This window comes from Rana temporaria, chromosome 9 (assembly GCF_905171775.1).
Source record: "Rana temporaria chromosome 9, aRanTem1.1, whole genome shotgun sequence".
Taxonomy (NCBI): Eukaryota; Metazoa; Chordata; class Amphibia; order Anura; family Ranidae; genus Rana; species Rana temporaria.
In genome coordinates, this window is record NC_053497.1 from 13,009,857 (window position 1) to 13,033,850 (window position 23,994).

Here is a 23,994-nt window from a genome sequence, read left to right on the forward strand (position 1 = left end):
AATTGGCCACAGTTTGGGGAACCTCTAGCAACTTCTGGAGGAACCCAAGGGTTCGGTGGAACTCTGGTTGAAAATGGCTGGTTTAGAAGGAAGATAAGAATGTTTGTGCTTTCATTTCTGCTCACAGAGGGTGACAAGAACACTGCAGCTCTGGCATGATAAACGGATATTTCCTTTAGTTGCTGAAAACGTCCTTAGGTTGAAAAAAAAACGAATGCAACCACCACATCCAAGGATTGGTAAACTGCACTATATTACATTTTTGATCTTGGATTTAGAGGTCACGTTTGAGCAAGGCGGTCTATTATAATTTGCTTTGATGGCTTTCGATAGCTTCTTAGCAGTCAAGATAAATATAACAGAATAAAGTTATTTGAAAACAACACTAAAAACCAGGAAGGTGCCGGAAACACAAAACGAGATACTGGATGAAAAAAAAAATGAAACTGAACAAAAATGGTGAAAGGATAATAAAAGTGAGAAGGTATCACATCTGTCAGTCAAGTGAAAAGTCTCCTTCAATACGTCCATGTTGCCACGCGTCTGGGAAACTTTGTCACATCATGATGTGCCTTCTGCGGTGAAGTGCCAGGTGATCTGAACGGGAGAATGTTCGGTCACAGTCCGAGCACATAAAGGGCTTGATACCAGTGTGTTTCCGGAAATGGCGGGTGAGCTCGTCGGATCTGGCGAATTTCCATGTGCAGCCTTCCCATGTGCATTTATAGGGTTTTTCCCCTGAAACAAGAAAGAAGGATCATTAAATGTCCCAAGAAACTTTTTTTCCAGCATTAAATAGACCCCATGGCTTGTCCATATAGAGCAAAGTGACTAGTTTTTTTTAAAGCCCATGCTCTGGCCCAGATATACAGAAAACTTCCCAGTTATTGGATATTTGTACACAAGGCCCAGTCCACTATAAGACAGTGAGACTCGCTCTCTCTTTTTGCTACCTCTTTGAACCTTGATCGTGTCCTGAAGAAGCCCAAGTGCCAGTTCACACAGGGGTAACCCAACTTACAGCGCGACTTTGCAAGGCGACTTCAGCGTGACTTGGAGCAACATACAACACAACCTAAAGTGGAGGTTCACCCTCAAAAAAAAATTCTGACATCACACAGAGTCGTGCCATCCTACCGACAGAATGCCGGTGGTTTGTTTTTTTTCTCAGCACATACCTCTTAAACCCGATTTTCACCTCACGGCAATCCCGCGGGAGTGGGCGTTCCCAAGCACTGCCTGTGATTGACAGGCTTCCGAATGGCGCATACTGCGCGTCACAGGTTGCCGAAAAAAGCCGAACGTCGGTGCGGCTCTATACGGCGCCTGCGCACCGACGTTCGGGTTCTGTCGGCAACCTGTGACGCGCAGTATGCGCCGTTCGGAAGCCTGTCAATCACAGGCAGTGCTTGGGAAAATCGGGATTAAGAGGTATGTGCTGAGAAAAAAAAAAACACCGGCATTCTGTCGGTAGGATGGCGCGACTCCGTGTGATGTCAGAATTTTTTTTAAAGGGTGAACCTCCACTTTAAAGTTGCCTCCAGGACAGGCGACTTTGGCTGTGGTCAATCACAGAATAATCATCTCTGTGGGAGGGAGGGGTTCGCCTGAGTAAACTATTTTCTTTTCCTGTAAAGTTGCTTCAGTTAAGACAGTGATCCGACTTTGAAGGCAACTTCCATTGAAATCAATAGGTACAAGTTGCCTAGAAGACACCTTGTACAGGAACCTTTTCTAAAGTCGGAGCGACTTCAGGAGTGTACATTAAGACGGCTCTCATTCACTTCAATGGAATTTCTCATTTCGGGCGACACAAGTCGGATCCCAAGGTGCTGTAGTGTGAACCGGCACTAACGGTGAAACGTATTGATGCACAAGGGCTCAATGTACACATTGTATAATTTAAAATTATTTTTATAAATTTTTTGAACACTTTGACTATACCATGTAATTTTCTCAATAAATATTGTTCTATTTTTTCTACTGTTCCATCGTTTTCTATGCCTCTAAATTCCGGTCTATGGTTACTCTTTGAGTACCCTTTTTCTGGTTTCCTCTCAAATTTACAGATGTGGCAATGTGAGTGCTCCCTCTCATTTTTCACGGCAGGGGAGAGCTGTAAAGGCAAGTATAACTTGGTGCTCGGGTGGGTATTAAGCAGACCCCATTACTGTACCCTAAATAGGCAAGGTGACGGGGCTTCTTTAATAAAATATAACAATTACTTTAGATCCCTCATTGTATAACTGTGGAAAGTGCAACTCATTCCCATAAGAACTGTTGAAATTTATGCAATATCCTTTTATTATTGTAACAGGTTTATCATGCTACTATTGTACCTGCTCTATTTTTTATGCTATTAAATAACTGACTGTTTATTGTTGTCATGCAATGCTTTCATGTTATGTGTTTGGTTCTACTGGATAATTTACCTGCCATTTTCAATGGTCATCGCCAATCTCCTGCGGTGCATGCCTCAATCAAAGCCCCACCCTTGTTCTTCCTTGTTCAAAATATCGGGGATGGAAGCGCTTGGCTCTATGCCTTGCGCCTCATTTAAAGTGCCACCCGTTTAGTTTTCTTTATTTCCATTCCCATAAGAACCCATTCCTCTTGGTGTGTTCCTTTCCAGCACAATAGTTTTGGTACATTATTATGGGCCGCAGGAATTTTTTATACCAACAAAAACACTAGAAATTTTTTTATTGGGTCATTACATGTAGTTCTGCTATCAACACCTGCTGGACACTCGTGTCCCTCCTTTTCATCTGCACCATCTGTCCCACCTTCAGTGGGGCTTGGGCTGGAGATACACGAGACGCCAACCGTGTCTTTTCAGTCTCCTACCAGGTACGTGACAAGTGAGGACATAACCTTGCATTAAGACAGGATCCTTTTCAATCCTTACGTGATGCCAACCATGCCTGATATCTACAGATAGCGCTGGACATTGGGAGCCAAACCTGTATTTATTACACTGTTACTAGTCAAATTTAACCACTTAAGGACCGCCTCCTGCACATATACATCGGCAGAATGGCACAAGCACATACAGGTACGTCCTCTAAGTGCCCAGCCGTGGGTCGCGGGTGCGCGCGCCTGTGACCCGGTCCGATGCTCCGTGACCGCGGGACCCGATCGCCGCTGGAGTCCCGCAATCGGTCCCCGGAGCTGAAGAACGGGGAGAGTTGTGTGTAAACACAGCTTCCCCGTTCTTCACTGTGGCGCCGTCATTGATCGTGTGTTCCCTTTTATAGGGAAACACAATCAATGACGTCACACCTACAGCCACACACCCCTACAGTTAGAAACACATATGAGGTCACACTTAACCCCTTCAGCGCCCCCTTGTGGTTAACTCCCAATCTGCAATTGTCATTTTCACAGTAAACAATGTATTTTTTGCTGTGAAAATGACAATGGTCCCAAAAATGTGTCAAAATTGTCCAATGTGTCCGCCATAATGTCGCAGTCACGAAAAAAATCGCTGATCGCCGCCATTAGTAGTAAAAAAATTATAATTAATAAAAATGCAATAAAACTATCCCCTATTTTGTAAACGCTATAAATTTTGCGCAAACCAATCAATAAATGCTTATTGTGATTTTTTTTACCAAAAATATGTAGAAGAATACGTATCGGCCTAAACTGAGGAAAAAAAATGTTTTATATATATTTTTGGGGGATATTTATTATAGCAAAAAGTAAAAAATATTGAATTTTTTTCAAAATTGTCGCTCTATTTTTGTTTATAGCGCAAAAAATAAAAACCGCAGAGGTGATCAAATACCACCAAAAGAAAGCTCTATTTGTGGGAAAAAAAGGACGCCAATTTTGTTTGGGAGCCACGTCGCACGACCGCGCAATTGTCAGTTAAAGCGACGCAGTGCCCAATCGCAAAACCTGGCCGGGTCCTTTAGCTGCATTTTGGTCCGGGTCTTAAGTGGTTAAGACAGGATCCTTTGCAATCCTTACTTGATGCCAACCATGTCTGATATCTACAGATAGCGCTGGACATTGGGAGCCACACCTGTATTTATTACACTGTTACTAGTCAAATTTAATATGCACTATTAACCCTCCTTTAGTACTGTGACATTAGATACCTGTGTGTATCCTCCGGTGGGCCTTTAAATGAGAACTCTTGGTATATACTTTATTGCACCCTTCGAAGTCACACTGATGAACTCTTCTTTTCCGAAGATCTGGCGAAGCTGTGCCACTGTGCTGCATCAGTGACCTGGAGGGAAATAGGATGTGATATTTAAAGTTAGATTGCCAATGAGATTTGTATATAGGAATTATGCCTGAGATATGTCATATATTATGATACAGTGTGTATGAGCGTTCTTCTAGGCAGTTAAAGAGTGAAGGATCATATCTCATGTAGGCTGGTATCTGGTGAGGAAAGCACCAGACAAGTTTGTGTATACTCTAAAAATACGATTTTATTGGGTGTAATTTTAAGTAAATCCAATGCATTCTGGGGCTCATAGAGGTCTTCCTCACCAGTCTACGTGAGATACGAGACTTCCTACAGCCCTGTTTTTGAGGCCATATAACAAGGACACCCTAATCAGGAGAACTGCTCTCTGTACACGAGCCAACTTTGTTTTACCTCTATTGGATAAAATGTTGGTGATCATATATCAATCAAGATTAATCTCCCTGCAAGATAGTGAGACCCGTTGCTCCTGTTCTTACAAAATCCGAATGCGTCCTGGTGAAGCCTAACGGTGAAACGCGTTGCTGCACTAGGGCTCCTACTATATACTCCGCAGTTCTTTGTATATGGTTTTTAAATATATGTTTGTCTCCCTTGTATACCATGTATGTGTTTATACTTTATTAAAGATTATTTTTGTATATTTTCATGGTTTACTGTGCCGTCAAAGTCCGACCTGGGGCTACCCTATGGGCCCCCATTTTTTGTATTTCCTTCCTACAGCCAGCGCTCTTTGGAGAGCTGCCCTGAAGAACACATATGCTTCTATATCCAGGGCTCCAGCCAGGGGCGGACTGACAACTCATGGGGCACTAGGGAATCATGGGGCCCCCAGGTTTAACGATGGCCACCACACGGCGGCCATCTTTCTGATGCAACATTAATGCGGCAGGGCCTTGTGAAGGGGCACCTAGCTTGGCGACATGCAGAGTGGCAGGAGACTTTGTTATAGGCTTAACTGTAGGTACAAATGGTAGTACAGGGTTTACTACCACTTTAAGTCAGATTTTTTACAATATTTTATTTAGTTTTTTATTTATTCTTTTTTTTATTCACAACTCTGACCCCCGAAGTCTCACTTTTGAGACAGAGACAGGTATTGAGGACAGAGATTCCAGTGTCCCTTTCTCCATAAACATAGATGATTCTCTAAATCATTAGTGTTCATACAGTGTGACTGTGCCAGCTCATGGGGCCCCCTACTGGCCTTGGGGCCCTCGGGCAGTGCCCGAGTGCCCCTGGCTTCAGCCCTTCTTGAAAAAAAAAACTATTTTAAAAGTAGTCTGGCACTCCACACCTCTTATTAATCACACATTCTAAAATATCAATCTAGAATTTTGTTAGATTTTGAAATTATTACAATTTTATGTGATAAAAAGTTTCTGAGAATCAATGTTTAACCACTTGCCCACCAGGTAAATTCTGGCACTTCTCTCCTTCATGTGAAAATCACAATTTTTTTGCTAGAAAATTTATCAGAACCCCCAAACATTATATATTTTTTTTTAGCAGACATCCTAGGGAATAAAATGGCAGTCATTGCAATACTTTTTGTCACACCGTATTTGCGCAGCGGTCTTACAAGCGCACTTTTTTTGGATAAAAATCACTTTTTTGAATTAAAAAATAAGACAACAATACATTTTGCCCAATTTTTTTATATATTGTGAAAGATAATGTTACGCCGAGTAAAATGATACCCAACATGTCACGCTTAAAAATTGCGCCCGCTCGTGGCATGGCGTCAAACTTTTACCCTTAAAAATCTCGATAGGCGACGTTTAAAAAATTCTACAGGTTGCATTTTTTGAGTTGCAGAGTAGGTCTAGGGCTAGAATTATTGCTCTCGCTCTAACGATCGCGGCGATACCTCACTTGTGTGGTTTGAATACCGTTTTCATATGCGGGCGCTACTCGCGTATGCGTTTACTTCTGCGCGCGAGCTCGTCGGGACGGGGCGCTTTAAAAAATTTTTTTTTGGTTTTCTTATTTATTTTTATTTAGTTTTATAATTTTTTACACTGAAAAAAATAAAATAAAAAAAATTGATCACTTTTATTCCTATTACAAGGAATGTAAACATCCCTTGTAATAGAAAAAAGCATGACAGGTCCTCTTAAATATGAGATCTGGGGTCAAAAAGACCTCAGATCTCATAATTAGACTTAAATGCAAAAAAAATAATAAAAAAAAAAAAATGTCATTTTTTCAAATGACAAAAAAAAAAAATGTTTCTTTAAGAGGCTGGGCGGGACTGACGTTTTGACGTCACTTCCGCCCAGCAGAGCTATGAGGACGGGTGAAGGAGATTTCTCCTTCAGTCCCGTCCCCGCTCAGCTGCCGGACACATCGGATCCCCTCCGCCGCTACCGACGGCTCCGGTAAGCGGCGGAGAGCGCGGGAGAGCGGCGGGAGGGGGGGGGGGGCCCCTCTCCCGCCACCGATAACGGCGATCTCGCGGCGAATCCGCCGCGGAGACCGCCGTTATCGTGTACAAAGATGAATATCTCGGTTGTGGCAGCAGCTGCTGCCGTTATCGAGATATTCAACTTTAAAAAGGAGGACGTCTTTTTGACATGGGGCGGTGGTCAAGAGGTTAAACATGGTAGTTATGAGGTTTGCTGAGGGCAGAGATATACCATCTGTTGTGGGCTACATGTATTTTTGAAGATCTACGTCAAGACAGTGGGTGGAGATATGTTACTTAAAGCGGTTGTAAACCGCATATATAATTTTTTTTTTTTTTTTACCTGCAAGGCAAAATGCATAATCAGCTAGTATGCACCGCATAATAGCTGATTATGAAATACTTACCTAAAAACGAGGTGAACAACACTTACCTGGTTCACGCCGAGCGAGATGTCATCTTGCTCCGGCGTGTCTTCCGGGTATCGCCGCTCCAGCGCTGTGATTGGCTGGAGCGGCGCCGCTCCAGCGCTGTGATTGGCTGGAGCGGCGATGACGTCACTCCCGCGCATGCGCGCGGGAGATTTAAAAATCGGCAAGGTCCGGCGGCTGCCGGATCTTCCGCCGTGGATCCCCCCTGCGCATGCGCCGCCCGCATTGCGAGGGGAATATCTCCTAAACCGTACAGGTTTAGGAGATATTCTTTTTACCTACAGGTAAGCCTTGTTATAGGCTTACCTGTAGGTAAAAGTGCAAATTTAAGGTTTACAACCGCTTTAAATATACACAAGTGGGTGTTACGTTTATCACCAACTTTCCTTGGAGCTAGTCTAAATGTAAATATGCTTAGCTTGGTTTTTAAAACAGTATAAGAACTCATGTGGTGTGAGTAGCTAGAGAGGACCTCAGGGTCACCGACCCTACAGGGAGATGGGGGTAGGAAGCCCCACCCTGCTGGAAGGAACCTCTCCCAGCAGACAGATGTACCAGCATATCTTTCCTCCATCTGAAAGCTTCTGAATTACCATCTAGCAATGTATTACCAGCTGTAACTATGTAACCATTGACTGTTTGCTTGTCAATTCTTGAAGGATAAACGTCGTACTATTTGGAAGAAAACCTGAGTTTTGAATATTGGGAACAAAGCGCCTGGGAAGGAGACACTATTGACATTACACATGTCAAAAATGTCCTCTCTCTTCCACATTCTACAAATTTACATTTATTGGGAGTAACATTCAATACATCCAAACGTGTTTTGGGGGCTTCTAGGCAGCTCTTCGAAGAGTGGTGCCATAGGAAGGCAGATATCTCACCTAGACTGCTGTGTGGTGAGGACAAGGCCAGACAAGTTTTTGTATTTTATTGGGTGTAATGTTCAACAAATCCAATTTCAGGACTCGAAGAGGTCTACTTTCAAGAGTTTCTAACACAGTGGCTTTGATTGAACGTTAGCCCTATTTCATTCTTGGACTACTGTATATACAAATGGGAGTAACGTTCAATAAACCCAACACATTTCAGGGGCTCAGTGGGGTCTTCCGTCACTAGTTCCTAACGCGCTGGGTTTAAATGAACGTTACACCCAATAAAAACTAGTTTGTGGACTATACACAAAGATTTGTGGTGTGTTTTTTTTTTTACCATACTCTAGTCTACGTGGGATATGGGCTTCCTATGGCCATCACCCTTTGGAGAGCCGTCTACAAGAATGCATATCCTTCAGTATCCAGAGCTCCAGCCCTTACTGAAACAAGCGGTCTGGCTTCCCACACCATCTACCAGGTCAGAAGGTGCGTATTTTTAAAGGATAGGATAGAGGAACAGGTAGGAGCATAATTTTTTTTAGGGGTATAATTGTATGTATCCCAATGTTTTGAAGATCGAGGGCCATTTAACCGACTTGGAAACCGGTCGCGGGCCACAATGAGTGGAGCGGGCGGATGACATGCATACTGCAGAGCGGACACGGACGCTGCCCACGCTACTCTATGGGGCCTCCGACCTGATCTGCCCAGACGGAAGGGGACATATCCCCTTCTGATTTTTTATTTTTTTGGGTCGGACTGAACCTGTGAAAGGGGCCTAAGCTTGCTTTCACACTGATGCGCTGCAGTTTACCCATGCCGTGGCTGCAGCATAGTGTACCTTTTGGCTTTTCTGCGGGTTAGCTGCACTTAACTATAGACTTCCATTATGTCCTGCAGGTGTGGTGCACTTTCAGAAAGCGAACCAAACCCAAAAGGTAATTCCAGAAGTCTATGGCTCAGTGCAGGTAACCCACAGGTACACTGCGCTGCACCTGCAGATCAGTTGAAAGCCACCCAGTAACCAATGCAGACGATATGCCCGTATATACACTGTGATTTTAGTAATGAACAAACCTATAATAACCGTCTTCCATTCAGGTATTGCCGGCTGTTGCTGTCCCAGGCAGAGCATATTTGGTATCACTCCACCTGTGACAGGAGCTGACGCTATTCAGGAAGCATCGGCTTATGCGGCTCTGCTCCGCAGCCCCTTGCTTCCTCTACTGTTCGTTTCATTCACAACACTGATGCTCTGGAATAGAGGGTCGGGAACCCAAGATCTGGGATTGCCAACCCACCATCACAGAACAGGAGGTCGCGGGCCACATCTGAGGGCTCCGCGGGCCACATGTGGCCCCCGGGCCACTGGTTGAGCACCCCTGCTTTAAATTTTGTAATAAAAAATGTAGTTAAATTAAGTAGAAATCTAACATTTGGAAATGATAAAACTAATTAATGTGCCAAAGAAACCGCCAAGTATGCTGAAAATATTAAACATATTGGTCCTGATTAATTTTTGCAAAAGGGTTCTCCATTCACTGATGACCAATGTAATAGGGTCCTCCCTTCACTGACCACCAATGTAAAAGGGTCCTCACTTCACTGGCCACCAATGTAGGAGGGTCCTCACTTTACTGGCCACCAATGTAGGAGGGTCCTCACTTTACTGGCCACCAATGTAGGAGGGTCCTCACTTTACTGGCCACCAATGTAGGAGGGTCCTCACTTTACTGGCCACCAATGTAGGAGGGTCCTCACTACACTGGCCACCAATGTAGGAGGGTCCTCACTACACTGGCCACCAATGTAGGAGGGTCCTCACTACACTGGCCACCAATGTAGGAGGGTCCTCACTACACTGGCCACCAATGTAGGAGGGTCCTCACTTTACTGGCCACCAATGTAGGAGGGTCCTCACTACACTGGCCACCAATGTAGGAGGGTCCTCACTTTACTGGCCACCAATGTAGGAGGGTCCTCACTTTACCGGCCACCAATGTAGGAGGGTCCTCACTTTACTGGCCACCAATGTAGGAGGGTCCCCACTTCACTGGCCACCAATGTAGGAGGGTCCTCACTTCACTGGCCACCAATGTAGGAGGGTCCTCAATTCACTGACCACCAATATAAGAGGTTTATTTTCCCACTGACCACCAATATAAGTGGGTTCTTCTTTCCCCACTGACCACCAATGCAAGAAGGGCCTTTTCCCACTGACAAACAATGTTCTCTCTTTTCCGACTACCAATATAAGTGCGTACTTCCCCCCACTGACCACCAACGTAAGGGTGTCCTTTCCCTCACTGAACACCAATGTAAAGGGTCCTTTCCCCAATGACCACCAATGTAAGACTGTCCTCCATTCACTGACTACCGATATAAGCGGGTCCTTCATTTACTGACCACTAATAGAAGAGGGTCCTCCATTCACTGACTACCAAAAGAAGAGAGTCCTCCATTCACTGACTACCAATATTAGAGGGTCCTCCATTCACTGACTACCAATATTAGAGGGTCCTCCATTCACTGACCACCAATTTCAGAGGGTCCCCATTCACTGACCACTAATATAAGAGGGTCCTCCATTCACTGACCACCAATATAAGAGGGTCCCCGATTCACTGACCACCAATATAAGAGGGTCCTTTTCCCAATTACCAGCAATGTAAGAGAGTCCTTCCCCTACTGACCACCAATATAAGAGTCCTCCGTTCACTGACCACCAATACAGTATAAGAGTCCTCCGTTCACTGACCATCAATATAAGAGTCCTCCGTTCACTGACCATCAATGTAAAAGGGTTCTCCCTTCACTGATGACCAATGTAAGAGGGTTCTCCCTTCACTGACCACCAATGTAAGAAGGTCCATTTCTTACTGAACACCAATGTAAAAGGGCCCTTTTCACAATGACCACCAATGCAAGATTGTCATATTCTCACTGACCACTAATATAAGAGGGTCCTCCATTCACTGACCACTAATATAAGAGGGTCCTCCATTCACTGACCACCAATATAAGAGGGTCCTTTTCCCAATTACCAGCAATGTAAGAGAGTCCTTCCCCTACTGGCCACCAATATAAGAGAGTCCTCCGTTCACTGACCATCAATGTAAAAGGGTTCTCCCTTCACTGATGACCAATGTAAGAGGGTCCTCCCTTCACTGACCATCAATGTAAGAAGGTCTATTTCCTACTGAACACCAATGTAAAAGGGCCCTTTTCACAATGACCACCAATGCAGGATTGTCATATTCTCACTGACCACTAATGTAAGAGGGTCCCTTTACTACTTATCACCAATGTTAGGGGGTTCTTCCTCCACCAACCACCATAAGAGGATCCTTCTCCCACTGACCACAAATGTAACTGGGCACCTCCTCACTGACCACCAAAGGGTTCTTCCTCCATGTAAAAAAGGTTGGGAAATGCAGCACTTGAGCCTTAGTCTTTCCTCTTACCCATTTGTCGAGTCCTGAAAGGAGGAGGAGGTCTCCTCTATACAATCATCGGTGTCGCTGATCTCCTCAACCGGGCACAAGTCTGGCTCTATTTTAACTGGAAAAGAAGAGCGTAGTTTTATTAATGGACAGTAGGCAGGTTATGAGTCACCATAATAATTGTGTGATCCTTAACAGCAGTCTGGAAAAAAAAGATTCAAAGTGGAATTTTAGACAAAAAAAGGAAGTCCCAGTCTCAGCTGCTACACGGTCAGACGACCAGCAGGAAGCATTGGATGAAAGCACAGCTGCTTGTACGGTGACCACACTCCTGCAGCACAAAAATGGGCCTGATCTTTGGCCAGCCAAATGGTCCGGGACTGAATCGGTTAAATACAAGCCGGCACCAGTGGCGTATCTAGGGTATGCCAGCCATGGGCGCACTATGAAGGGGGGGCTGTTAAGTGGCTGGGCAGCAAGGCACTTACCAGGGTCTGAGGGTCTCTTCTTCCCTCCTCCCTAGCATAGGCAGGATCTCCTTTTCAGCACCTTTGCTAATGGAGAATGGCAGCGCTATCCCTGCTGGGTTCAGCCACAGCCCTTCCCAGTTCTCCCAGGCTCTCCCATTCCATCTGGTCGGATTGGCAGCGCACAAAGAAGAAGAAGGAGGAACATCAGTTTCTCCCTCTCCTCTGCGAAAACCGAGACCTTAAGTGATGAAGATTTCATCACTTCCAGTATTGGTTCTGCATTTACCTGGCCTTGGAGGGCAGAGGAGGGATCAGGGGTCTAATAAACCCCAGATTTCTCCATAAAGAGTATATGTCACTACCCAAGGGATGATAAATATCACTAGTTTTGTTAGCTGTTTTTTTTGTGAAGGTTATCTGAAAGATGGGTTTTTAAATGTTTCGACAGGGGCACAGTTTTAGTGCTTGCCATAGGTGCCATTTTCACTAGATACGCCTCTGGCTGGCACACTCTGTTTGCAGCAGACTGAGAGGATGAGCTCACAGTGCCTCTCCTCACTTCTTGTCAGAGGCACTGAGCTCAATGGACAGCTTGGAGTCTTGGACCAATGGTAAAGTACCATTGGCTCAAGCTCAGTGCTGTACATATGGCCTAGGCCGACAAGGGGCGGCACTTTGCGGGGGGGTGGCAAAAAAGCCTGTCCTAATCCAATCCTGTCCCTCTGTCCTCATCCCATCCTGTACCTCTGTCCTCATCCCACCCTGTCCCTCTGTCCTCATCCCACCCTGTCCCTCTGTCCTCATCCCACCCTGTCCCCCTGTCCTCATCCCATCCTGTCCCCCTGTCCTCATCCCACCCTGTCCTCATCCCACCCTGTCCCCCTGTCCTCATCCCACCCTGTCCCCCTGTCCTCATCCCACCCTGTCCCCCTGTCCTCATCCCATCCTGTCCCCCTGTCCTCATCCCACCCTGTCCCTCTGTCCCCCTCCCACCCTGTCCCCCTGTCCTCATCCCACCCTGTCCCCCTGTCCTCATCCCATCCTGTCCCTCTGTCCCCCTCCCACCCTGTCCCCCTGTCCTCATCCCACCCTGTCCCCCTGTCCTCATCCCATCCTGTCCCTCTGTCCCCCTCCCACCCTGTCCCCCTGTCCTCATCCCACCGCGTCCCCCTGTCCTCATCCCACCGCGTCCCTCTGTCCTCATCCCATGAAAATGACAGGGCGGGTCTTAAAAAGAAGGGGTGTAGTCTTGACAGGAAGGGGTGCGTCATATATAAAGTAGGGGGTGTGCGAGTTTCGTCAGGCCTAGGGCAGCACAAAACCTAAAATACACCCCTGCTCAAGCTGTCTAATAAAAATGCTGCTTATGGGTATAAGATTTACCCACAACCCCCACCGAAAACAAAAATGTTATTCACATAAATGAGAAATTGCTGGTAACAATGCACAGAGCGAACTACGGGTTCTTGAGTTGGGGTTTACTTTTATGTCTACTTTTAAAAACACCGGAGGGAGGCAATGGACCCAGCAAGGTTTTAGCATACCTGAATTCTGTGATAAGCTCACATGGCCGCGGTAACAGTGAGACTTGTCCACCTTGGATTCCGAATCTTCAACCTCCGTGTCCAGGGACTGTACCATTATAGTAGGACTATATCCTAAAAAAAGGAGAAAAGAAAATCAGCTTAAAGCCAAACTCCATTTATTAGGAGTAAACATTTCCTGTCTTTTAGAATTGGGTAAAGAAATATTCGTACAACAAATATGAAGGTGAATATATATATATATATATATATATATATATATAAAAAGTGCAAGCAACAAAAGTACGTTAGACCATTAAACAGGGCCATGTTTAACATGGGGCAAAAGGGACAGCTGCCCCCGGGCCCAGACATTGTCGTGGGGCCCAAAAGAAGCTGCCCCATGAGCCTGCGCTGCCTGGCCTGCAGTGAATTTGGATGGGCGCAAGAAAATGTTTGCCCAGGATCCAATCAATATTAAAGACGACCCTGCCATTCTATACACACCCTCACCGGCCACTTTACCAGGTACAGCTGTTCAACTGCTTGGTAATACAAATTGCTAAATCAGCCAATCACACGGCAGCAACTCAATGCATTTAGGTATCTAGATGTGGTAAAGACGACTTGCTGAAGTTCAAACTGAGCATCAGAACGGGGAAGAAAGGGGATTGAAGTGACTTTGAACGTGGCATGGTCTCTTTGGTGGCTGACTGGCCGGTCTGAGTATTTCTGGGATTTTCACACAACAACCATCTCTCGGGTTTACAGAGAATGGTGGGAAAAAGAAAAAATATCCAGTGAGCGGCCGTTGTGCGGAGGAAAATACCTTGTTGATGTCAGAGGAGAATGGGCAGACTGGTTCCAGATGATATCACAAATTTTTTTTCCCCCTTGAGGAAGTCACGTGGTTTTTGACAAAACGTGTTTGGGCGGAGTTTGTGATGTCATCGCGCCAACCTGTGCATCAATATTATGTAGTCCAGAGACAATTAATTTATCCTCCACTTCTTTGTGTTAATATATCACCTGATCACTGTTTGTGCTCCACCACCTGTCACACAATCTGCTCACCTTAAAAAAAAAAAAGCAGACCCCATCCATCCACGTCTCTATGCTTAGGATACGAAGAAAGGAAATGGATAGCCGCACTCCGATGACCAAAAAGGTTGTCTTTTATTCAAACGAACAGCAAGTACATCACTTCACAAGGTTACAGCAAAGGGACAGGGGAACAGCCGACGCGTTTCGCACTGGACTAGTGCTTAATTATGGCTACGTCTCTATGCTTAATTTTGTTGAGAAATCACTCTGAAAAACAGCCCCCCGGGAAAATATCTAACTGCGGCCATCTTGAGTAAGGGCAGATGATTCATGTAGCATTTACGTGCTGAAATCTCACAACCCTTAGCTAAGGCAGGCAGGAGGGTGTGCTTAGCTGATGAAGCCCCTCCTTCCATGAAGACTCCTGGGATGTATGACGTGTATAAAAAAAAAAATCGATCAATCCTGATGTACTGACGATTTCTTGGGGGCCAAAAATATCAGGACAGTATAAATACCCCCTCCTCCCCAAATGACCCCTTTTTTGGAAAGTAGACAGTCCAAGGTATTTAGTAGGAGGCATGGTGAGCTTTTTGACGTTGTAATGTTATGTCACAATTTTTGGGAAAATAAATAAATAAATAATAAAAAAAATAGTTTAACAAAGTTTCTCTCTCTTTCTTTTTTTTTTTTAACATACCGTCACCAGTGCAGTACAACTTCATCATATAACTTGTGTGGCAGTCATCAGGGACACCGACTGGTGACAATATGTAAAAAAATAAATGAAAGAAAAAGTTTATTACATTTTAAATTTTTTTTAATATTCATTTTTATTAGGTTATTTCTTTTTTTAATTTTTTTTTTAACACACTGTGACGAAAGCAATATAGTGTTACCGTAGTAACACTACTATGATACAATACAATACAATACTACTCTGGGGGAAGGGATCAGGATTTTTTTTTTTTTTTTTTTTTACACAAGATTGCTTAAACCAGTGAACTTCACAGTAATTTTTACTGAATGAAATACTGGTAGATTAATTCAGTGTTTATTATTGTGGTTAGCGGTGATTGGCCACAGCTAATCACATGGAACAGATGGGCTGCGATTGGCCTCGTCTGTACCATGTGATCACTGTGACCAATCACAGAGATCAACACAATAGTACGCAATGAGATGGCATGAATCAAAGCCATTCATTGGGCCAGATTCAGATAGATCAGCGGATCTTTAGATCCGCGTAATCTATCTGATTTAAGATCCGCCGCCGCAAGTTTTTGAGGCAAGTAGGTAATTAACAAAACACTTACCTCAAAACTTGCGGCGGCGGATCGTAAATCCCCCGGCGGAATTCAAATTCCGCGGCTAGGGGGAGTGTAGTATTTAAATCAGGCGCGTCCCCACGCCGATTTAAATGCGCGTGCGTCGTCTGCAAATTTTCCCGGCGTGCATTGCTCCCAATGACGTCGCTAGGACGTCATTGGTTTCGGCGTGAGCGTAACTTGCGTCCATCGGTTCTGTGAATCGACGTACGCAAACGAAGTAAAAAAAAAAAAAAAAAAAAAAAATCGACGCGGGAACGACGACCATACTTAACATTGGCTGCGCCTCATAGAAGCAGGGGTAACTATGCGCCGGGAAAACCCTTACGTAAATGTCATAAAAACACTGCGTCGGGCCCGCGTACGTTCGTGAATTGGCGTATCTCGCTGATTTACATATTCGCCGTAAATCAGCGAGAACGCCACCAGCGGCCATTTTTAAATTGCAGTTAAGATCCGACGGTGTAACACAGTTACACCTGGCGGATCTTAGGCATATCTATGCGTAACTGATTCTATGAATCAGGCGCATAGATACGACCGGCAGAACTCAGAGATACGACGGCGTATCAGGAGATACACCGTCGTATCTCTTTGAGAATCTGGCCCTCTGTGTACAATTGGCATGTGATCTGCTGTGATTGGTCACAGCAATTACATGGTACCGGCATCGGGTCGGTACACTGATCAGTCATCCGGTGGACACAGCGGGCGACAGATCACACCGGAACGCGGCCCATGGGGCGCTTTAAGAGCCTTTACAGATCACCAGTTTAGAGTTAACTGTAAATGATGGCCCTGGAATTATTGCAGGTGCCCCCAACACGTGTGTATGTTCATGTGTGCGTAGGGGGGTGGGGCTTCAATTTTCTGGGGGGTTTTATGTACCTGGATGTCTTATTAAAATTCTTTAAACTTTTTTTTTTTTCTTTTAAGTCCGCTTTATTGCTATCGCATAGGTGGCTAACTCACAATGTTATGGCACTTTGTTGTGACAGGTTCTCTTTACTGTTCTATTAGATCCCAGACGTCTTCCCTGAACTCCATTAGGAAGAGTAGCCGGTATAGGACATCAGAAACCAGAAGTGGTGAATCCCCCCCCCCCCCCCCCTCCTGTTATGCCAGGATGGGGTTTATAGCATAGTGTAGTTGGGCTTCAAAATTTCACCAGTGGGGGGCGCAGACAATACATTGGGGACCTCACTTCAAACCTTTCTGCTTTTTATCAAAAATGTAAAATTATTCTTTAAAACGGAATTAGCGACAGCGACAGATACCAAAATCCTGCGCAATGTGAGCTTTGTATGGCAGAGGTTCACTGAAAGTCATTTTTTGGTATGCTGGCTCCCCCTATAGGATATCTGTATATATTGGAATATACTATAGTATTATTTTTTTTGCTTATTTACTTTAAATACTATACATGGGAGCAATTTGTTTAATATTATACAATTATATATATTTTTTTTATACAATATTTATTTATTTTTATAAAATATACATTGGAGCATTTTTTTTAAAAATAATATACATGAGATCATTTTTTTTAAATATACATAGGAGCAATTTTTTTTTAATAATATACGTGGAAGCATTTTTGAAATATACATGGGATCATTTTTTTTTTTTTTAAATAAACATGGGAGCAAATTTTTTTTTTTTTAAACAATAAAATGGGAAGCAATTTTTATAGTATTATTTGTTTGCTTATTTACTTTAAATAATATACACGGGAGCAATTTGTTTAATATTATACCAATTATATATATTTTTTTTTATACAATATTTATTTATTTTTATAAAATATACATTGGAGCATTTTTTTTTTTAAATAATATACATGAGATATTTTTTTTTTAAATATACATAGGAGCAATTTTTTTTTAATAATATACGTGGAAGCATTTTTTAAATAATATACATGGGATCATTTTTTATTTTTTTTTAAATAAACATGGGAGCATTTTTTTGTTAAAAAAATACATGGGAGCAATTTTTTTTTTTTTTAAACAATAAAATGTGAAGCAATTTTTATAATAATAATATACATGGAAGCATTTTTCTTTTTACAATATACAAGAAAGAATATATATATATATATATATATATATATATATATATATATATATATATATATATATATATATATATATATATATATATATATATATATATATATATATATATATATATTTTTAATAATATACATGGGAGCATTTTCTTTAACAATATACCGGGAAGCAACTTTTTTATTTTATTTATTTATACATGGGAGCATTTTTTTTTAAAACAATATACTGGGAAGCATTTTTTAAAATATTATACTTGGGAGTATTTAAAAAAAAAATATATATAATAATATAAAATATATATAATAATATAATATAAAATATATATAATAATATATATAATAAAATATATATAATAATATATATAATAAAATATATATAATAAATATAATATAATATATATATAATAATATAATATAAAATATATATAATAATATATATATAATAATATAATATAAAATATATATAATAATATAAATATATATTTTATATATATATACACACACACATGGGAGCATTTTTTTTTAATATTATACATTGTCAACTTTCTTGGTATGGGGGGACTCAAGTGTGGCCTCCGACATCACATAAAACTAAGTGGATATTCAGTCTCAGAGATAGCTGACGCACAACAGGATATACCGGTAGGTCAAAAACTATGAGTATTATAAAAGAGATGGTCAGAGACTGCAGATATGATACTAGAGATGGTCAGAGACTGTGGACATGATACAAGAGATGGTCAGAGACTGCGGACATGATACAAGAGATGGTCAGAGACTGTGGACATGATACAAGAGATGGTCAGAGACTGCGGACATGATACAAGAGATGGTCAGAGACTGTGGACATGATACAAGAGATGGTCAGAGACTGTGGACATGATACAAGAGATGGTCAGAGACTGTGGACATGATACAAGAGATGGTCAGAGACTGTGGACATGATACAAGAGATGGTCAGAGACTGTGGACATGATACAAGAGATGGTCAGAGACTGTGGACATGATACAAGAGATGGTCAGAGACTGTGGACATGATACAGGTGATGGTCAGAGACTGTAGACATGATACAGGTGATGGTCAGAGACTGTGGACATTATACAAGAGATGGTCAGAGACTGTGGACATGATACAGAAGATGGTCAGAGATTGCAGACATGATACAGAAGATGGTCAGAGACTGTGGACATGATACAGAAGATGGTCAGAGATTGCAGACATGATACAGAAGATGGTCAGAGACAGCAGATATGTATCACAGGAGAAGGTCAGAGACTGTGGACATTATACAAGAGATGGTCAGAGACTGTGGACATGATACAGGAGATGGTCAGAGACTGTGGACATTATACAGGAGATGGTCAGAGACTGTAACCATGATACAAGAGATGGTCAGAGACTGCAGACATAAAACAGGAGAAGGTCAGAGACTGTGGACATGATACAGGTGATGGTCAGAGACTGTGGACGTGTTACAGTGGATGGTCAGAGACTGTGGACATGATACAGGAGAAGGTCAGAGACTGTGGACATGATACAGGAGAAGGTCAGAGACTGCAGACATGATACAGGTATGGTCAGAGACTGCGGACGTGTTACAGTGGATGGTCAGAGACTGTGGACATGATACAGGAGAAGGTCAGAGACTGTGGACATGATACAGGAGAAGGTCAGAGACTGTGGACATGATACAGGTGATGGTCAGGGACTGCGGACGTGTTACAGTGGATGGTCAGAGACTGTGGACATGATACAGGAGAAGGTCAGAGACTGTGGACATGATACAGGAGAAGGTCAGAGACTGTGGACATGATACAGAAGATGGTCAGAGACTGTGGACATGATACAGGAGATGGTCAGAGACTGTGGACATGATACAGGAGAAGGTCAGAGACTGTGGACATGATACAGGAGAAGGTCAGAGACTGTGGACATGATACAGAAGAAGGTCAGAGACTGTGGACATGATACAGGAGATGGTCAGAGACTGAGGACATGATACAGGTGATGGTCAGAGACTGCGGACGTGTTACAGTGGATGGTCAGAGTCTGTGGACATGATACAGGAGAAGGTCAGAGACTGTGGACATGATACAGGAGAAGGTCAGAGACTGTGGACATGATACAGAAGAAGGTCAGAGACTGTGGACATGATACAGGAGATGGTCAGAGACTGTGGACATGATACAGGTGATGGTCAGAGACTGCGGACGTGTTACAGTGGATGGTCAGAGTCTGTGGACATGATACAGGAGAAGGTCAGAGACTGTGGACATGATACAGGAGAAGGTCAGAGACTGTGGACATGATACAGAAGAAGGTCAGAGACTGTGGACATGATACAGGAGATGGTCAGAGACTGTGGACATGATACAGGTGATGGTCAGAGACTGCGGACGTGTTACTGTGGATGGTCAGAGTCTGTGGGCATGATACAGGAGAAGGTCAGAGACTGTGGACATGATACAGGTGATGGTCAGAGACTGCAGACATAATACAGGTGATGGTCAGAGACTGTGGACGTGTTACAGTGGATGGTCAGAGACTGCTGACGTGTTACAGGAGAAGGTCAGAGACTGTGGACATGATACAGGAGATGGTCAGAGACTGCGGACGTGTTACAGTGGATGGTCAGAGACTACGGACGTGTTACAGTGGATGGTCAGAGACTGTGGACATGATACAGGAGAAGGTCAGAGACTGTGTGGACATGATACAGGAGAAGGTCAGAGACTGTGGACATGATACAGGAGAAGGTCAGAGACTGTGGACATGATACAGGAGAAGGTCAGAGACTGTGGACATGATACAGGAGAAGGTCAGAGACTGCGGACGTGTTACAGTGGATGGTCAGAGACTACGGACGTGTTACAGTGGATGGTCAGAGACTGTGGACATGTTACAGTGGATGGTCAGAGACTACGGACGTGTTACAGTGGATGGTCAGAGACTACGGACGTGTTACAGTGGATGGTCAGAGACTACGGACGTGTTACAGTGGATGGTCAGAGACTACGGACGTGTTACAGTGGATGGTCAGAGACTGTGGACATGATACAGGAGAAGGTCAGAGACTGTGGACATGATACAGGAGAAGGTCAGAGACTGTGGACATGATACAGGAGAAGGTCAGAGACTGCGGACGTGTTACAGGAGAAGGTCAGAGACTGTGGACATGATACAAGAGATGGTCAGAGACTGCAGACATGATACAAGAGATGGTCAGAGACTGTGGACATGATACAGGAGAAGGTCAGGGACTGCGGACATGATACATAAGCAAGGTTGGACTTCCAGTGAAAGGTTGGGCTGGATTAGTTGAAGGAGAAATGGATTTGTTTTCCTTGCTGTCTGCAGCATTCTTAGAATTTTTCACCAACACCAATGTTTATAGACGTCATTCCACATCCTGCTTCTTTCATCCTTGCCCTTCCCAGTGCCAGGCTGTGTTGCATTTCTTGATTGCTGGATCCTTTTGTTATTACTCATTGATGCAAGAAGGATCAGAAATAATGACCTTTTTTTTTTTTAACCCTTTGCTATTTTAAGGGGCTTTGAAAGCCAGGACTTCCTGATCATGTGATCCCTGTGATTGGCTGTAACGTGATATAACAGCTTCAACTCTTCTGGGAAGGCCGTCCACAAGGTTTAGGAGTGTGTCTATGGAGTGTCTATGGGAATGTTTGACCATTCTTCCAGAGGGAGGGGCCAACTCAGTGTGACACACCGCTCCACCAATCTCGGTAAAGAGCCTCTGACGGAGGCTCTTTACCACGTGATCAGCCGTGTCCAATCACGGCTGATCACGATCTAAACAGGAAGAGCCGTTGATCGGCTTTTCCTCACTCACGATTGACAGACGCGAGTAGAAGAGAGACGATCGGCTGCTCTCCTGACGGGGGGGGGGATCTGTGCTGATTGGTTATCAGCGCAGCCCCCCCTCGCATTCCCACTCAGGACTACCAGGGAAGTCAATAACATGTGGATGGCCAGGTACATCCCCCATGGCCACCCACATAATCCTATACATGCCCAATATGTGCCAATCAGTGCCCACGAATGGGCACTGACTGGCACCATTATGAAACAAATTAAACCAGTGATACCCAGCAATGCCACCCATCAGTGTTATCAGTGCCACCTATCAGTGCCCACATATCAGTGACCAGTGCCCATCCGTGCCACCCATAAGTACCCAGTGCCACCCATAAGTACCCATCAGTGCCACCCATAAGTGCCCATCAGTGCCACCCATACGTGCCCAGTGCCACCCAGAAGTGCCCATCAGTGCCACCCAGAAGTGCTCATCAGTGCCACCCATAATTGCCCATCAGTGCCACCCATAAGTGCTCATCAGTGCCACCCATAAGTGCCCATCGGTGCCACCCTGTAACCATCAGTGACCATCGGTGCCCACCTATCAGTGACCAGTGCCCATCCGTGCCACCCATAAGTACCTAGTGTCGCCCATAAGTGCCACCCATAAGTGCCCATCAGTGTCACCCATAAGTGCTCATCAGTGCCACCCATAAGTGCCCATCAGTGCCACCCATAAGTGCTCATCAGTGCACCATTATGAAACAAATTAAACCAGTGATACCCAGCAATGCCACCCATCAGTGTTATCAGTGCCACCTATCAGTGCCCACATATCAGTGACCAGTGCCCATCCGTGCCACCTATCAGTGCCACCCATAAGTGCCCATCAGTGCCACCCATAAGTGCCTATCAGTGCTGCCTATCAGTGCTCATCAGTGCCACCCTGTAACCATCAGTAACCATCGGTGCCCACCTATCAGTGACCAGTGCCCATCCGTGCCACCTATCAGTGCCACCCATAAGTACCCAGTGTCGCCCATAAGTGCCCATCAGTGCCACCTCATCGGTGCTGCCTTATCAGTGCCCGTCAGTGCAGCCATATCAGCGCCCGTCAGTGAAGAAGAAAACATAGTTATTTACAAAAAGAATTACAGAAAGAAAATCTTTTTTTTTCCCCAAAATGTTCTGTCTTTTTTTATGTTACGCAAAAAATAAATCCCAGAGGTGATTAAATAAATACCACCAAAAGAAATCTCTATTTGTGGGAACAAAATGATACAAATGTAGTTTGGGTACAGTGTAGCATGACCGCGCAATTGTCATTCAAAGTGCGACAGCGCTGAAAGCTGAAAATTGGCCTGGGCAGGAAGGTGTATAAGTGCCTGGTATGGAAGGGGTTAAGCAATGAAGATGTGACAGAAGAGGAAACCTTGGTAGATCGCACCCGGGTAATCATATGCTGGACTTTCAGTGTAAGGTCCAAAAACACCAATACAAGCTGGCATGGACCTCCCTGGGCAGCTGCTGAAAATGCCAACATGTGGATCCACCAACTGCCATCAGGCTGGTATCACATAGGGTTCCATCCCTGGAACAATCCCTCAAAAACAGATATCTTACAGTCCTTCATTCTCATGGAAGATGCCCAGTACGGGTAAAAGCCTGTGGATACCCGACTATCACACCTAGATGAACTTGGGCAGTGCAATTGCGCCTATCAGGCGTCCAATCATAGCAGAGGACAGGAAGAGGACGGGAGAAGACATTGAGGACTCGGAGCGTGGAGGACAGCGCCGTGACCCGAGACAGGTAAGAGCTGGGTGGGGGGGGGGTTCGGGGGGCACACTGGTGGCAATTGATGGGGCACAGTAGCAGCAATTGATGGGGCACAAATCACTGATGTTGGATGAGAAGACATGATCCCAAAGGGGTTCAGTAGGGTTGAAGCCAAGTACTGATGTTGGATGAGAAGCAGTGGCGGCTGGTGCTCAAATTTGTTTTTTGGAGGGGAGGGGGGGGGGGCGCAAACAAACAACAACAAAAAAAACACCGCCACTGTGCCCATCAAACACAGCCACTGTGCCATAAAATTGTCGCCACTGTGCCATGCCATCAAACGCAGCCAATGTGCCATCAATTGTCACCACTGTGCCCATCAATTGTCGTCCACTGTGCCATGCCATCAATTGTCACCACTGTGCCATGCCATCAATTGTCACCACTGTGCCATGCCATTGTCACCACTGTGCCATGCCAAACGCAGCCACTGTGCCATGCCAAACGCAGCCACTGTGCCATGCCAAACGCAGTCACTGTGCCATGCCATTGTCGCCACTGTGCTCATCAATTGTCGCCAC

The 23,994-nt window shown here is 44.3% G+C and overlaps 1 protein-coding gene across 4 annotated transcripts in view; it reads right to left on the reverse strand.

The window, feature by feature from the left end:
- Window positions 1-228: 228 nt before the first annotated feature.
- LOC120913104 (Krueppel-like factor 8) overlaps window positions 229-23,994 on the reverse strand; it is a 67,635-nt gene continuing 43,869 nt past the window's right edge. For 3 of the 4 annotated variants that reach the window (XM_040322811.1, XM_040322810.1, XM_040322809.1), the window contains exons 3-7: window positions 15,119-15,178; window positions 13,396-13,509; window positions 11,403-11,499; window positions 4,107-4,240; window positions 229-738 (exon numbers count right to left, since the gene is read on the reverse strand). In XM_040322811.1, the coding sequence (XP_040178745.1) occupies window positions 557-738; window positions 4,107-4,240; window positions 11,403-11,499; window positions 13,396-13,509; window positions 15,119-15,178 (587 nt within the window). In that variant the 3' untranslated portion in view covers window positions 229-556. The remainder of the gene's footprint in view (window positions 739-4,106; window positions 4,241-11,402; window positions 11,500-13,395; window positions 13,510-15,118; window positions 15,179-23,994) is intronic. The other variant, XM_040322812.1, reaches the window with a different exon arrangement.